The sequence below is a fragment of the Cyprinodon tularosa genome, unplaced genomic scaffold, assembly GCF_016077235.1.
Source record: "Cyprinodon tularosa strain WSP-4 unplaced genomic scaffold, ASM1607723v1 ctg114, whole genome shotgun sequence".
Taxonomy (NCBI): domain Eukaryota; kingdom Metazoa; phylum Chordata; class Actinopteri; order Cyprinodontiformes; family Cyprinodontidae; genus Cyprinodon; species Cyprinodon tularosa.
Genome location: NW_024037937.1, coordinates 174,024 through 188,208, shown reverse-complemented (window position 1 = coordinate 188,208; position 14,185 = coordinate 174,024). Strand labels below are relative to the sequence as shown.

At 41.1% G+C, this 14,185-nt stretch overlaps 1 protein-coding gene across 3 annotated transcripts in view; it reads right to left on the bottom strand.

Moving 5' to 3' along the window:
• Positions 1-209: 209 nt before the first annotated feature.
• Positions 210-14,185, bottom strand: part of tmem131 (transmembrane protein 131) — a 52,535-nt gene continuing 38,559 nt past the window's right edge. The window contains exons 29-41 of one of the 3 annotated variants that reach the window (XM_038303875.1): positions 13,352-13,537; positions 13,106-13,246; positions 10,217-10,569; positions 9,957-10,141; positions 9,742-9,869; positions 9,552-9,664; positions 9,313-9,462; positions 9,065-9,212; positions 1,671-1,786; positions 1,516-1,591; positions 1,329-1,432; positions 1,101-1,252; positions 210-1,020 (exon numbers count right to left, since the gene is read on the bottom strand). In XM_038303875.1, coding sequence (XP_038159803.1) covers positions 751-1,020; positions 1,101-1,252; positions 1,329-1,432; positions 1,516-1,591; positions 1,671-1,786; positions 9,065-9,212; positions 9,313-9,462; positions 9,552-9,664; positions 9,742-9,869; positions 9,957-10,141; positions 10,217-10,569; positions 13,106-13,246; positions 13,352-13,537 — 2,122 coding nt within the window. In that variant the 3' untranslated portion in view covers positions 210-750. The remainder of the gene's footprint in view (positions 1,021-1,100; positions 1,253-1,328; positions 1,433-1,515; positions 1,592-1,670; positions 1,787-9,064; positions 9,213-9,312; positions 9,463-9,551; positions 9,665-9,741; positions 9,870-9,956; positions 10,142-10,216; positions 10,570-13,105; positions 13,247-13,351; positions 13,538-14,185) is intronic. The other 2 variants (XM_038303881.1, XM_038303888.1) reach the window with 2 other exon arrangements.

The following is a 14,185-nucleotide window of genomic DNA, read 5'->3' as shown; positions in this document are numbered from 1 at the left end:
CAATTAAGGCCTTAATTTAAAAAAACCGTAATGACTTAATGATTTCTAATGACCCGCGGAAACCCTGATAATTACAGGCATCTTTAGGGAGTCTCCAGTCTGCTGCAGGTGTATTTTATGGAGTGAGATGCTGAAATATTTCGGTTTGCAAACTGCACGCCCAACAATAAAGAACATTTCTTTTAAATGAATAAATACCAAAACCAGACTTTCTGCTGAAAACCTTTAATTAAACTTGCTGACAAACAAGGCGACATGAGAACAGTTCAAACCCCGAGCTGAGGAATCTGTTTTCCTTTATCTCTGGACCAAATAATTCCACTTTAAAAATGGACAACATGAATATACCCAAAACTTTTATGGGATGATGACTATTAAAAATAATAATCCAATTTTAGATTTCTAAAGATCCCTTCTGCCAAATAAAAGCAAAGTGCAATGATGCCAGTAAGAATGGAAGTAATTTGGCTCCTCAAATGGACTTTTAATAAGAAACCAATAAGAACCGAGAACTTTAAAGGAGGAATGCAGCATTATTAGACTTTCTATGTCATCCGCTTTTATTTCAGGATCTCCTGTTAAAAACAAACCCAAATAAAAATAAGCATCACTGCCTTGTGGGAATAAAAAGCTGCAGAGAAATAAAGGTTTCTGGGCTAATCAAATGCGTCATAATGCTGCTTCTGAGAGGGGCTGATCTCTGATCGTTTAAAGACTCGTCTGGCAAACAGAACTCCTGTAAGGTGCGTCTTAGTTGGCGTTATCAGGGGAGCTGGGCCAGGGCTCTGAGCTGCGCCTGCTCAGGGTGGGACGCCACGCGCTCCAGGGGTTGAAGGTCCTGCTCATCTCGGTGGAAGCCGTCGGCGACGACGGGGTGGGGCTGCTGACCAGATTAGTCAGAGCGGCTGAACTGGTTGACGGAGAGAAAGGGTGTAGCGTTGAATCTGCGCTTGTTGACCAGATGGAGCTGCTGAAGGGCGTGGTGGCAGACCACGGATTGCAAGCGTTTCCCAGGAATGACTGCGCACAGAAAAAAAAGAAAAAGGGCGTCACGGATAGAGCTTCCAGAGAAACATTGGTAGGAGAATGTTGGAGCTTACTGCGGTCGGAGCGGTCGGTGGGCTGGAACTGCTGGGCCAGGAGTGCAGAGGGTCGCTGCTGGGGATGTCCCAGGGGGTGGAGGAGACCGGGGTGAACTCTGGCCAGCTGGGCTGAGGCTCGGATGGCTTTGAAAGATTCATTACACTGAAAACTAACGCAAACACACACAGTTCAGCACTTAGCTGCTAAACACGTTGCTCTGCATTCTTCTGTGGGTGATCAGGCACCTCTAGTCAGGTTGAAGGAGCTGTTGGGGCCGAAAGCGGAAAAAGAATTGTCAGACTGGTAGTTCGGGCTGCCGGCGGTGTCGACTGGACTCCATAATCCAGAGCTTCAAGAGAAAATAGGAGAAAGTTAGGATCGGTCTATAAACGTTCCAGACTCAGTTTGTTTTCAAACCTTATTTTTAATGACCTGTCTGAGCTGTCGCTCTCCACTGACGTCATGTTTGCCAGAGTCTTCCCAGGGGGGTCTCCTTTACTTGAGCCACCTGAACAGAACATCCAACCTTACTGCTAAAGCGACGCCATCACTGCTAGCTTCGAGGAAGCACATTGTTACCAACTGACCTGGGCTTTTGTCATAACCTGCAGCTACAGCAGCAAAGGTGGGGTTCCCGTTTTTTCCTGGGACTGGAGTGCCTGTAGAAAGCTTATTTCCTGGAGCCTTTTTCAGGTTTAACTCACTGGGAACGATAAAAGAACAGTTCATCACATTTAAAAATGAGTTTTCAGACCGTTTCAAATCAATACAGATCATTTATAAGGCCGTTTGTCTACAGAAGCACAGAACATCGTCTGACTGCTGTCATTTCAGTAAAATAGCTGCAACACTCATTTTATTTTTCAAATAGAATTTTGGTTTTAATAAGTCTCCCAGTGAACTTTAGCATCTAACCGACCAAAGAAATGCACCATTAAAGGGACTGCTTTGAATGCTTGACATTAGAAATTCCTACGCTCTCAAACGCAGCATCCAGACACTCTTTAGAGCCTGTAGCCGACAGCTGCGGAGCCACAAGTGGCTCTTTAGACACTCAACCATGGTTCTTCATCACTTTGGCCAAAAATGATGAAGAACCAGCTAATTTTTTTGAACCGACATAATAAAACACGCATCTTTCAGCATTTTCTCCACCGTCTGATTGCATTAAATTGTAAAAAACAGAATACATGTATTTGTTTGAAGTTTTTTAAGTGGGAAAATTTTGATTTAACATGATGTGAAAATATCAGCAACCAGCTTTAGATATTTGTTAAGTATAAGTTATCTCTCCATTTTCTTTAAAAAAAAAAAAAAAAAAGAAGAAAAAAAAGGTCATGCAATGTTTGCTGCTCTATGTTTTTTAAACTTTTTCAAATTTTTTTTTTATTCACAAAATAAAATTAGTCTAATTATATTAGATAGATATTTTCTGTCATGTCATATTTAAGGGGGGGGCAAACAAATTTCCAAAAATAAACAGCAACTGATATTTCAGTAACCAAAAATTTGAAATGGCACGATGGTTGTTTAAAAATGACAAACTTTAACCTTTTTTTTTTTTTTTTTGTGTTTAGGAAAAAATATACACTATATTGCCAAAAGTATTTGCTCACCCATCCAAATTATTGGAATCAGGTGTTCCAATCACTTCCATGGCCACAGGTGTATAAATTCAAGCACCTAGGCATGCAGACTGTTTTTACAAACATTTGTGAAAGAATGGGTCGCTCTCAGGAGCTCAGTGAATTCCAGCGTGGAACTGTGATAGGATGCCACCTGTGCAACAAATCCAGTCGTGAAATTTCCTCGCTCCTAAATATTCCACAGTCAACTGTCAGCTGTATTATAAGAAAATGGAAGTGTTTGGGAACGACAGCAACTCAGCCACGAAGAGGTAGGCCACGTAAACTGACGGAGCGGGGTCAGCGGATGCTGACGCGCATAGTGCGAAGAGGTCGCCAACTTTCTGCAGAGTCAATCACTACAGACCTCCAAACTTCATGTGGCCTTCAGATTAGCTCAAGAACAGTGCGCAGAGAGCTTCATGGAATGGGTTTCCATGGTCGAGCAGCTGCATCCAAGCCATACATCACCAAGTGCAATGCAAAGCGTCGGATGCGGTGGTGTAAAGCACGCCGCCACTGGACTCTAGAGCAGTGGAGACGCGTTCTCTGGAGTGACGAATCGCGCTTCTCCATCTGGCAATCTGATGGACGGGTCTGGGTTTGGCGGTTGCCAGGAGAACGGTACTTGTCTGACTGCATTGTGCCAAGTGTAAAGTTTGGTGGAGGGGGGATTATGGTGTGAGGTTGTTTTTCAGGAGCTGGGCTTGGCCCCTTAGTTCCAGTGAAAGGAACTCTGAATGCTTCAGCATACCAAGACATTTTGGACAATTCCATGCTCCCAACTTTGTGGGAACAGTTTGGAGCTGGCCCCTTCCTCTTCCAACATGACTGTGCACCAGTGCACAAAGCAAGGTCCATAAAGACATGGATGACAGAGTCTGGTGTGGATGAACTTGACTGGCCTGCACAGAGTCCTGACCTCAACCCGATAGAACACCTTTGGGATGAATTAGAGCGGAGACTGAGAGCCAGGCCTTCTCGTCCAACATCAGTGTGCGACCTCACAAATGCGCTTCTGGAAGAATGGTCAAAAATTCCCATAAACACACTCCTAAACCTTGTGGACAGCCTTCCCAGAAGAGTTGAAGCTGTTCTAGCTGCAAAGGGTGGACCGACGTCATATTGAACCCTATGGATTAGGAACGGGATGTCACTTAAGCTCATATGTGAGTCAAGGCAGGTGAGCAAATACTTTTGGCAATATAGTGTATTTTGTGGCTCTAGAGTTTTATTAGTCGGACTGAAATAAAAAATGTCTCTTTGCATAGGTTTGCATAACATGCCTGTTGCATAGGTCGCATACACAAACTTCAGGTTGCAATACCGCATTTCGAATCCCTGCACCACCCTAACCAGATTTAAAATGGTTTAGTACCTCAAGTTAAGGCGAGATAAAGTGAGGTTTTCATACAGGTTTTGTTGTGAACCACAGCAGCACAGGAGCAGCAAGAAGCTGAAGGCCATTGCTGAGAAACTAAACCCAAACATGATGCAACTATGGTCTAAAGCCCCTGTCACACTATGACGATATCTCCAGCGTGTACCTGACGACCCAGAATCTTCTAAAACGCTGGTATACGCTGAACTTTCTATGTATTTTTTTTTACTTCAGGGCGCATACATAGAGTATTCCGAACAAGTCTAGAGCAGATGTTCAACAACAGCCTAACTTATGCATAATGCACGACAGCGTAATGTCCATGCTGCACAAGTCAGTGTCCTGAGGGGAGCAGCAATGTGCCTGAAGGCGCTCGACCTGCACAAAAAGATGTCTGTGATCGTGGTATTAACCTAGCTGCTGGTAACCGCCCACCCAAAAAAAACAAAACAAAAAAACAAAACAAAGAAGGTTTGCAGTCACAGCAGGTTAAGTGTCATGTCTGCTAGCAAGTTTGTTGGTTGTGCGTGTGGGTTTGAACGCAGGGAGTATCCATCACACTCACATTAATGCCCATCCTACGATAGGGATGAAGTCTGGAGGAGAACTGATGGTTTCCTCTTGTCAACCCTCTTTCCTACCAAAAAGCTGCCAATACGCGATTATACAATAGCTGTAAGTTAGAAACACGTTCAGCGGACGTCTGGAACATGTCCAATACGTTGATATGCTTTAGAGATAAGTTCTTGATAAGTTACACATAACTTATGCACAAGTTACTCATAGGTTTTGGATAAGCTGGACGCCACGACTTATGAGTAACTTACACTTAACATATGTCAACGATCAGATAACTTACCTGTAACTTATGGCCCACGTATGGCATTCGCTGCCATATGTCGGGAAATGTTGAGCATGCTCAAAATTCCTCGACGTACTTGCCATATGTCGACGTGTTTCAGCGGGCTCATAACTTATAAAAAACGCACCCATAACTTTTCCAACGTACACCAGCGTGCCAGATCTTTTATAGACCAGGCACACGCTGGTCTAAATCGGCAAGGTGTGACAGGGGCTTAAAGTAGCAAAATGACCTGTGTGGAAAGGAACCCTGTTAGCAAGGGTGATAGCCTGCTGCTGCATGCATTAAAGCCCGGATTCATTTACTTCATTAAAAAAAAAAAAAAAAATCTGACGTCTGGAATACTTCTAATGTAAGAAACACATAGTAGGGGTTTGAATTTGATTTGTTTATGCCAGAGGTAAAAAAATTAATAAATAATAAAACCAAGACTAAAGGGATGTGAAAAAAGTGCCAGCAATTAATTTGTTTTAATATTTTGAGGTTTCTATCTGTTATGGAGCTTTTTGAATCTGAGAGTTCTGTTGATTTTGCAGATGGGAAGAAAAAGGGCCAACAAAGACAAAAAAAGAGCCAACAGTCAATAAGCTCAGCTCTATCTCCCATAATCTCAGTCATTAAGGAGAACAGAAAACCAGTGAAAGCTCCCCAGATTAAGGGGGGAATAACTGGAAACCACAGTGGACAGAGAGGGTGAAATGGATTCCTCAGAAGTGAATTTAATTTTAAGAATCTTCAGGGTGCTGCAACACAGAAATGAAAGTCTGCTAATACAGGAAGTGGTTAGTGAGACTTATGTGTGGCTTTATATTTATATGTAGGAAACACTTAACTTGATCAAACTGAGGGGGATTTCTGACACGTTTCCTGAGCAGTACTCTTCTAGTATAGTGATGTTTAGTCGTTTTAAAAAGTACCTTGGTAAAGTCCCTTGATATTTATTTTGTCTAGATACAACAAAAGACTTAATGTAAACAAAGGAGATATAGCAACCGAAGGCTGATAACCACTAATGGTTATTGCATTAATGACCTATACACACGGACAAACTGTTGTTTTTTTATGGGGGAAAAAAAACCCATAATGGTCACAGAAATAATTAAAAAATATGACAAAACTAATAATAAATCAAAATCATATGAAAATAAACAAAGGAAAGTCAGACATTGCTTTTCCACCATTCTTCAACAAACTCATCAAACAGGCCTGGGGAGAAATGATGGTTTCAACTCCTTACAAAGATTCATAATAGTCTGATTTTTTTTTCCTTTTAGCCAGTTTTTACTTTTGTGTTTTGGGTCATTATCCTGTTGGAGACCAAAGACCTGCGACTGACAGCAAGCTTTCTGATACTGAGCAGCATATTTCTCTCTAGAATCCATTGATGGTGTTGATTTCATTGGACCCTGCAGAGATTCAGGCACCAGATGAAACAAAGCAGACCAGGATGATAACAGAGCCTCCTCCATGTTCCCCAGCAGGGACAGGGCTCTTTTCTTGATATTGTTCTTTAAGCTTGAAGTTCAGCTTTAATCTCTCTAGACGTTTTTCTAGGCTAATTTGTTACCTTTCATATTATCAGTTTCTTTGACTCATCATCCATTTTTCTTCTGCAGCCAAATCCAGGTAGGTTGGCTACAGTCCCATGGATCATATATTTCTGAATAATATCTGCAACTTTAGTCACAGGAACATCAAGCTGCATCATACTCCTATAACCTCTCTCTTTAATATGCTTCTCTATAATTTTCTTTCTCCTGAAACAACTCTTTCCTTTGTTTCCTCTGGTCCATGTTGAGTGTGGTACACACCATGTCACCAAACAGCACAGGGACTCCCTGTAGCCATATATATAGGCCCATTGACTGATTATTGATTGTAGCCACCTATGTGGCCAGTTATTTTCAAGTCTTTTCTAGGCCTACCATCATTTCTCTCCAGGCCTGTTTCAGGCATTTTTACCAAGTTACCATTTTTGATCACTTGCATACCCCTTACAAATGGAGTGCCATTTCTTTTACTCTCAGAGTGTTTTTCATGAATTTCTTATAGAAGCACTTTTGTTATTTTTCTTAATATATATGGGCAAGTTGGCATTTCTTGTTAGTACATTGACATTCATTTATGCCATCAAAATATGAATCTTTTTTAACGTTACAAAGGTAATAAGGTCTTGTCCTTGATTCCAATCACATACTAAAAAAATGATCTATAAATTTGTAAAAATATTTTTAAGTAAGAGTATTTACCCTTAATTTGAGAAGGTAAATAAGGAAATCTCCCAGTTGAAGGAGCATTTTTATCCTTAAAATCAGATTATTTGATATTATGCACTTGAAATATAAGACTGCATTACCCCCTTATTTTAAATGTAAATTTTCTTATTCCATTTGCAAAGTATCTCACTTCCCTGCTCAGTTCAAGAAAAAATGCACTTATTTTAAGAAAAACGGACTGCTTTGATTCAGTTTTTTGCAGTTTACTCTTTGCTTGAAATTTAGATGTTTACAGTCTTTCACTGAATGCCCTGTAATGGGTTAAATAATTCTGTTACAGCATGAGTGAAATGCAACGTCTCACTTTCATTTGTTCAATTTAATATAATACTCTTCATTACTTTTGTCAAATTCAAGTTATTTTTGTGACCATTGTGGGTTTTTCCTTCATTAAACACAGGGTACCATTTGTTTGTCCAGGTGTGCATAAGTTCAAGTTGGCGACTGGTGTTCAGAATACTTTTCAGAACAACCTTCAGGTCTTCTTTCACCAATTTTCCACAAATACAGAGGATATATTTTTGGCTATTTGGAAAATTAATCAGTCAGATTAGATGTTGAGCTTTAGAACTTTTAAATAATTCAAGTCTGGACTTTGACTAGGCCATTTTAGCACATGTATAGCAATAAAAAAAAATAAAAAAATAGAACATCAATTATTTTTTTTTGTCATGTTATAAAATTAAACTGGTATATAGATTGAATAAAATATTTAAATTTTTTCATCAGCTGTATTTTCAGGAGGACTTCCTCACATGCTTTTAAGGCCAAAGTTAGTCCTGTTGATGAAACATCTTTCTTCTTTTTACACTTTTTCCTTCCACACAACTTTCCAGGAATGTACAGCTCTCTGAAAAACCAACTTCTACAAATAATGAAAACATAAAGAGTGGATTTCCATGAGAAAAACAAGAATGTTACATATAAAAAAGACTTAACATATGAATTTTATTGTCATATTATGAGCTAAATGACAATTGGGAAAAACTGCTGACTTGATAAAGGCCATTAAACAGGGTAGGCAACAGGTTACTGCCGACTCCATCCATGTATATTCCTGAAAAGTTGTCTGCAATCAATATATAATATTAGTTTAACTTTCCAGATATGTGGCAAAAACTTTTAAGCACCTGATGTGTCTGTAAATGCCTTGATCAAAATCAGATCAAAGCAGCTGCTTGTTTAAGGTGGTTTGATGTCTGGAAGGTGATCAATCTAGAGTAATTTTCATCCTCGTCTGGAATTCGCCTGAATTCATCGAGGCTCAGCAGCCTGATGCTGATCCGACCTTTCTTCTCAGTGGGTGAGATGTTTAATGTATAGTGCCTAATCTGAGCACAGCACCTTCTTCTACCCGACTGCTGCATCCCTGGCTTCAGGTTTCTGTATTTCAGTTTTCTTTTCATCTGATTATCTAATCATGCTTCTTTTGGTTGTGTATAAAATACACCGCGGTCTGGGGTCGTAACGGACAGATTTTTAAGTTCCTTTTCGTGTTTTTAAAGCGCCTGCCTGCTCTGGCCCCCGGGTATCGATCCTACCTTTGCAGGATGATTCACTTCCTGCTTTTCAGTAATCTCTTAACACATTTAACTCTGCTTTATGGTCATAATCATTCTGTTGCACTGAATCCATTGTTTTGGTGTTTATTTGTTGTAGTTTTTTGATAAAATTATCTATAAATTAAATTGTGTAATATAAATAAACATCGAAAGTTTTATGGGGTGTAAATATATTTTTATACATATAAATAGGAGCTTATATAGGCTTATGATTTAACCAGTTTGCTAAAGTGAAGCCAGGACATGTAACCTGGCCTACGGGGCCACAGACAGACCTGTTGTTCACCACGTTGCTGTAGGGGCTTCTGAAGAGGGAACCTGGAGAGGTTGGTGGAGGGGAGCAGGTCCCAGCTGGGGCAGAACTCTTCAGGAAAGGATCTGCATTTAATGTCTGCATGGCAATCTGCTGAAGACTATCTGCTGCTGTACAGGAAGCACAGGAATACAGAAAAAAAAAAGCAGTGAGTGATTTGAGAAATCGGATTAATACTGGTAAAGAGAGAAGTTGTAGGTCTGTACTCACGCATGCTATCAGGAAGAGGGATATCCCACTCTGGATGGGCGTAGTCCTTCTCCCCTTCAGAGCTGCTGCTGTGACCCAGCTCTGGTACAGAGGAGCTGGATGACAGCTTAGCCAAAAGCAAGGGCCGCCCGTCTTCTGGCTTCCCCTCTACTGTCAAACAAAAAAAACAAATCGATCACATAAACCCCCCTGGTCCCAATAGAACCCATAAGCTGAGGTTTTTAACCCCTGGAACCCACTTCTTTGTTTCTGTGCAGGTCTCGTCTTTGTGATAAGGGGGTGAAGAGGTTTGGGTGCAAAGCTCCTGCGTTGCTTGTTTTCCAGCGGTGTTACATATGGCAGCTCCAGAGAACTACAACAATAACAATTCATCAAAAAAGCCCAAAACACTTGTTTTAGTTTAAAAGCAAAACATAAAGAATAGCAAACCTGGATTTTTCTGTCTGGGTCTCTTTCTTTGAAGCCTCTTGTTTTCTTTCTTTGGCTTTGCCTTGGAAATTTGAAGTGTCCTCTTTTATTTTTCCAGTTGTTGTTCTTCCTTTCTTTTTCACTGGTTCCTGTCAGAAACGATGCATTTATTTAACAAAAATATATCACCAGATATCATGAGGAATTAGTGTCAATCTGCATCCGCTCCTTCGTACCTCTTTGAGGTTTGTCTCCACGTCTGGGTTTGAGGTCTCTGTGGTGGTGGAGGAGCTGTCGTCGTTGTCTGCCAGGTTCTCTTTCAGCTCGTCTCCCTGAGTCTTTAATCTTGATTTTTTCTCCTTTTCTTCCTTCTTTCTTGGGGCTTTTGTTTTTGAACGCTGCTTCCCTTTGGGGTCCAACACTGAAAACACCCAAACACAGCTTTAAACCCCATCAGAGCCACTTGGCTCAATCAAACCTCCTCAGATGAAGGTACCTTTGCTTTGGATGGTACCAAGGGACTCTGGACGGTCAAGATCGTTGTCCATGGCTCCTATCAGGCTGGAATATTCTGGATCCTCCTGCAGCGGCGATCCAGCTAAAGCTGGACTCTGGAGATCCAGCTGTTTTATGTTACGAGCTTTCCGATTAATTAACTGGCAGGGAGCTTGGGCGCCATCTTGGCTGGAGGACGAACTTCCTTTGGTGCCAAAAGGGATTCTGGGCCTCTTGTCCTGGAGGTCGGGTTCTGGTAAGGTACGGCCGTTGCCATGTCGACCTCCGACCTTTGCTGATCCATTACTGGATGAGTAAAACCCCCTGGGGTTCTGCGATGAGTCGCTATAGTCACTGAATTAGAAGCGAGCAGAAAATATCCAGTTAGTCTTTTGTTTTACTTTTAATGGCAGAATTTCCTAAAACAAAGCTAATCTTGAACATATTTATACCCCTGCTACTTTATAATATCAAACCTGGATTTTTATGTCTGGTTCAAAGACCTCCTTTGCTTTTTTTGTTCACACAAAAAAAAAAAAAAAAAAAAGTTGGTCAATCAGAGGTGGCCTAAGTATTTACATTAGAAGTACAGCAGTGGAATAAATTGATGAAAACAGAAGCATACTATAGAAGGTGTTTTGTTCAGATCAGACCAGGATTAAACTTTTTGGCACCAAAGCAAAATGCTCCACTATATTACAAAAGGTATTTGCTCACTCATCCAATCACTTCCACGACCAAAGGTTTATAAAATGAAGCAGCCGTTACAAACTTTTGTGAAAGAATGGGTCGCTCTGAGGATCTCAGAGAATTCCAGTGTGGAAGTGTGATAAGATGCTGCCTGTGCAACAAATCCAGTGGTGAAATTTTCTCACTCCTAAATATTCAACAGTCCACCATCAGCAGTATCATAAGAAAAAGGAAGTATTTGGAAACAACAGCAACTCAGACAGAAAATGGTAGGCCACCTAAGCTGATGCTGAAGCTTATAGTGAGAAAAAACGTCACCAACTTTCTGGAGAGTCAGTCGCTACACACCACCAAGCTTCATGTGGCCTTCAGATTAGCTAATGAACAGAACTTTGTGTAATGGGTTGCCATGATCCAGCATCATCTAAGCCACGCATCCCCAACCTCGGTCCTCGAGGCCCAGTGTCCTGCAGGCTTTAGAGGTTTCCCTGCTTTAGCACAGCTGGTTATATTGATTGCAGTAGAGTGACAAATCGCGCTTCTCCATCTGAAAATATGATGGACCAGTCTTGGTTTGGTGGTTGCTAAGAGAACAGTCTGTCTGACTGCACTGTGCCAAGTGTAAAGTTTGGTGGTGTGGGGTTGTTTTTCCAGGCGTTAAGCTTGACCCCTTAGTTTCAGTGAAATGAACTCTAAATGCTTCAGTAAACCAAGACATTTTGGGCAATTTTATGCTCCCAACTTTGTAGGGCCAGTTTGAACATGACCCTGAACATGGCTGTGAATGAGAGCACAAAGCAAGGTCCATAAAGACATGGATAGCAGAGTCTGGCATGGAAGAACTGGAGCAGAAACTGAGAGCCAGAACTTCTGGTCCAACATCAGATGTGACCTCACTAATGTGTTTCAGGAAGAACGGTCAAAGATGCCCATAAGCACCCTTAAACCTTGTGGACGGCCTTTCCAGAAGAGTTGAAGCTGTTCTAGCTGTAAAGGGTAAAACAAATTCATATGGAAATCCTATAGATTAGGAATGGGATGCCAATGAAGCTCATATGCGAGTCGAGGCAAATGAGCAATACTTTTGAAAATATGGTTTACATATGGCAAGAAACTAGCACTGTCACTGGAATTGTCATCCTAAAATAAAAAAATAAAAAATAAAAAGAAAACTGTGGAGGATGCTTTATATCAGCAGGAACAGAGAAGTTTAGAGCCTCTGGGTCAACTTAGTTTTCCTGCTAAAAACCCAAACTATCAGGCTTTAGCTGCACTCAATCGGCAAAGGTGACATTTGAAGACGTTGTATTAGAGCAGTAAAGGAGGGACCCTCTGGTTTAGATCTAGGAGTTTCCAGGTGTCATGGGGACCTCATCAGTCCAGACCTAAATCCAATGAACAGTAGGAGCTGATCCAAGGTAACACCTGAACCCAGCCTCTGTGTGGGAATACTGACCAGAATGCAAACTAAGGTGTGATAAAAGGCCTAATTTGACCTGCCAGAGCTTTACTTTGTGATTAAATGTACAAATCATCTCAATGGCTAATGATAAGCTCCAGCGCCAGATATGGTAACGAGTCTGCCCAGTGGTTAGCCACCGACACGAAACCACAACCCACAGTCCACAGAAGGTTTCCTCCATTATCTGTAGGCATTAAAACTCACAGGCGCTGATCTAAGCCATCAATATTTCACCCAGCAGGTTTTCCACTTGCAGTGAAGCATTCTAAAGGTCTGTTACCTCAAGGTGAAGGAAAGTGACACTAATGCCTATAGCGATGACAGACTGCAATACTTTGGTGTTGTTGGACATTATTGTCCCCATCTAACAGGGTGTGGACTAATCAGTCTATGATCAGTGCTCCTTGCAAATAACCGGACACGCCTGTTTCTTTGTTGGAGTCAAACCGCACTGCCTGACCTGCAAAACTATTCCTAGAAATTGCCCTGCCCTTACTAGTTATATTCTCTTTAAAAAAAAAGTTTTCTGCAGGAAAATAATTTTAATGTTTCTGCAGAGAACTAAATTTATTTTAGTAGTATTTGTATGCATCACCATTTGTAAGTCTACATCCTACTATTTGCATTTGTCAGATTCCTTCATTCATAAGCTGAATATTCATGGTAGGTTTGAATATTCTCCATGTTATTAGGGGGGGAAATGTAAATTGAAGTAGTGGATTTTTCTGTCACTCTTACTTTAAAACTATTTCCCTGAGGTTGAACGGTCTCCCAGTCTCCATGCCAGAGTTGGGCTCTACAGAGACGCGTCTCTTGAAAGGCTCCCAGATGCTCTGAGCCTCCAGGTACGCCGTGACGATCACCAACAGAAACATGGAGCTGCAAAGAAACAGTGTGAAAATGCAAACATGAGCCGAGCCAGTCCTGCAAAGATAAAAGTAAAACCTGTTGGGGTTTTTTTTTTTTTTTTGGATTTGCTCCCACCTCATAACGACTGACACCAAGATGTAGAGCTCCAGCTCCCAGCTGGGTCTGGGCAGAGTTTCAGCACAAGCAGCTAACATGTGGTAGGGCAGCGAGGCGTTCAGGATGAACACAAACTCCGAGCCGCCTTGTGTTACCAGCTTCAGCTCCCGGATCACCCGAGAAGTGGTGAAGTCGGGTGTAAACCTGCAGAACCGCAAAGAAATCTCACTCATCTGCATCCTTAATCACTCGTTAAAGGAAACATGGAAAAAATAAGAAGCTCCAAATGGAGAAATTCAAATCTAAACCGCACAATTTATTACTAAGCTAGATAATAGCATTTCTGCCTTCAAAATACAATAATGGCTGAGAGGGGTGGAGTGAACGTGCCACATGGAAGGGGGGCGGGATACCAAAACGAGATGTTTCTAGACAAACCTCTGAACCAGAGTAAAAAGCACAGATAAAGAATTGAGACCAAAGATGTTTTACTTTTAAAACTTAATCACTTAAATAGGAAAAAAAGGAATTTAAGGCATGATGTCTCCTTTAAGAGGTATCATTTATGTATCCTTAGAGCAAAAATTAAATGACACTACAATACTGCAAATGCAACCGATTACTCGGATGCATTACTCAAGTTCTGCATGTTGATACATTGAGCTTGTCGAATGGATTTTATTGCACAGGATATCAAAAGCTAAAAATCTGTTTTAGCAACAGATGCTAAAACTAAAGGTGTAGAGATGAAAAGAGGAAAAAAATCCCTCAAACTGAGATTTCATTGTTCTTCATTAATCTTATTAACATTTTCAAACATGGATGCTTGTTCATTTTTAAACTATGTGTTGG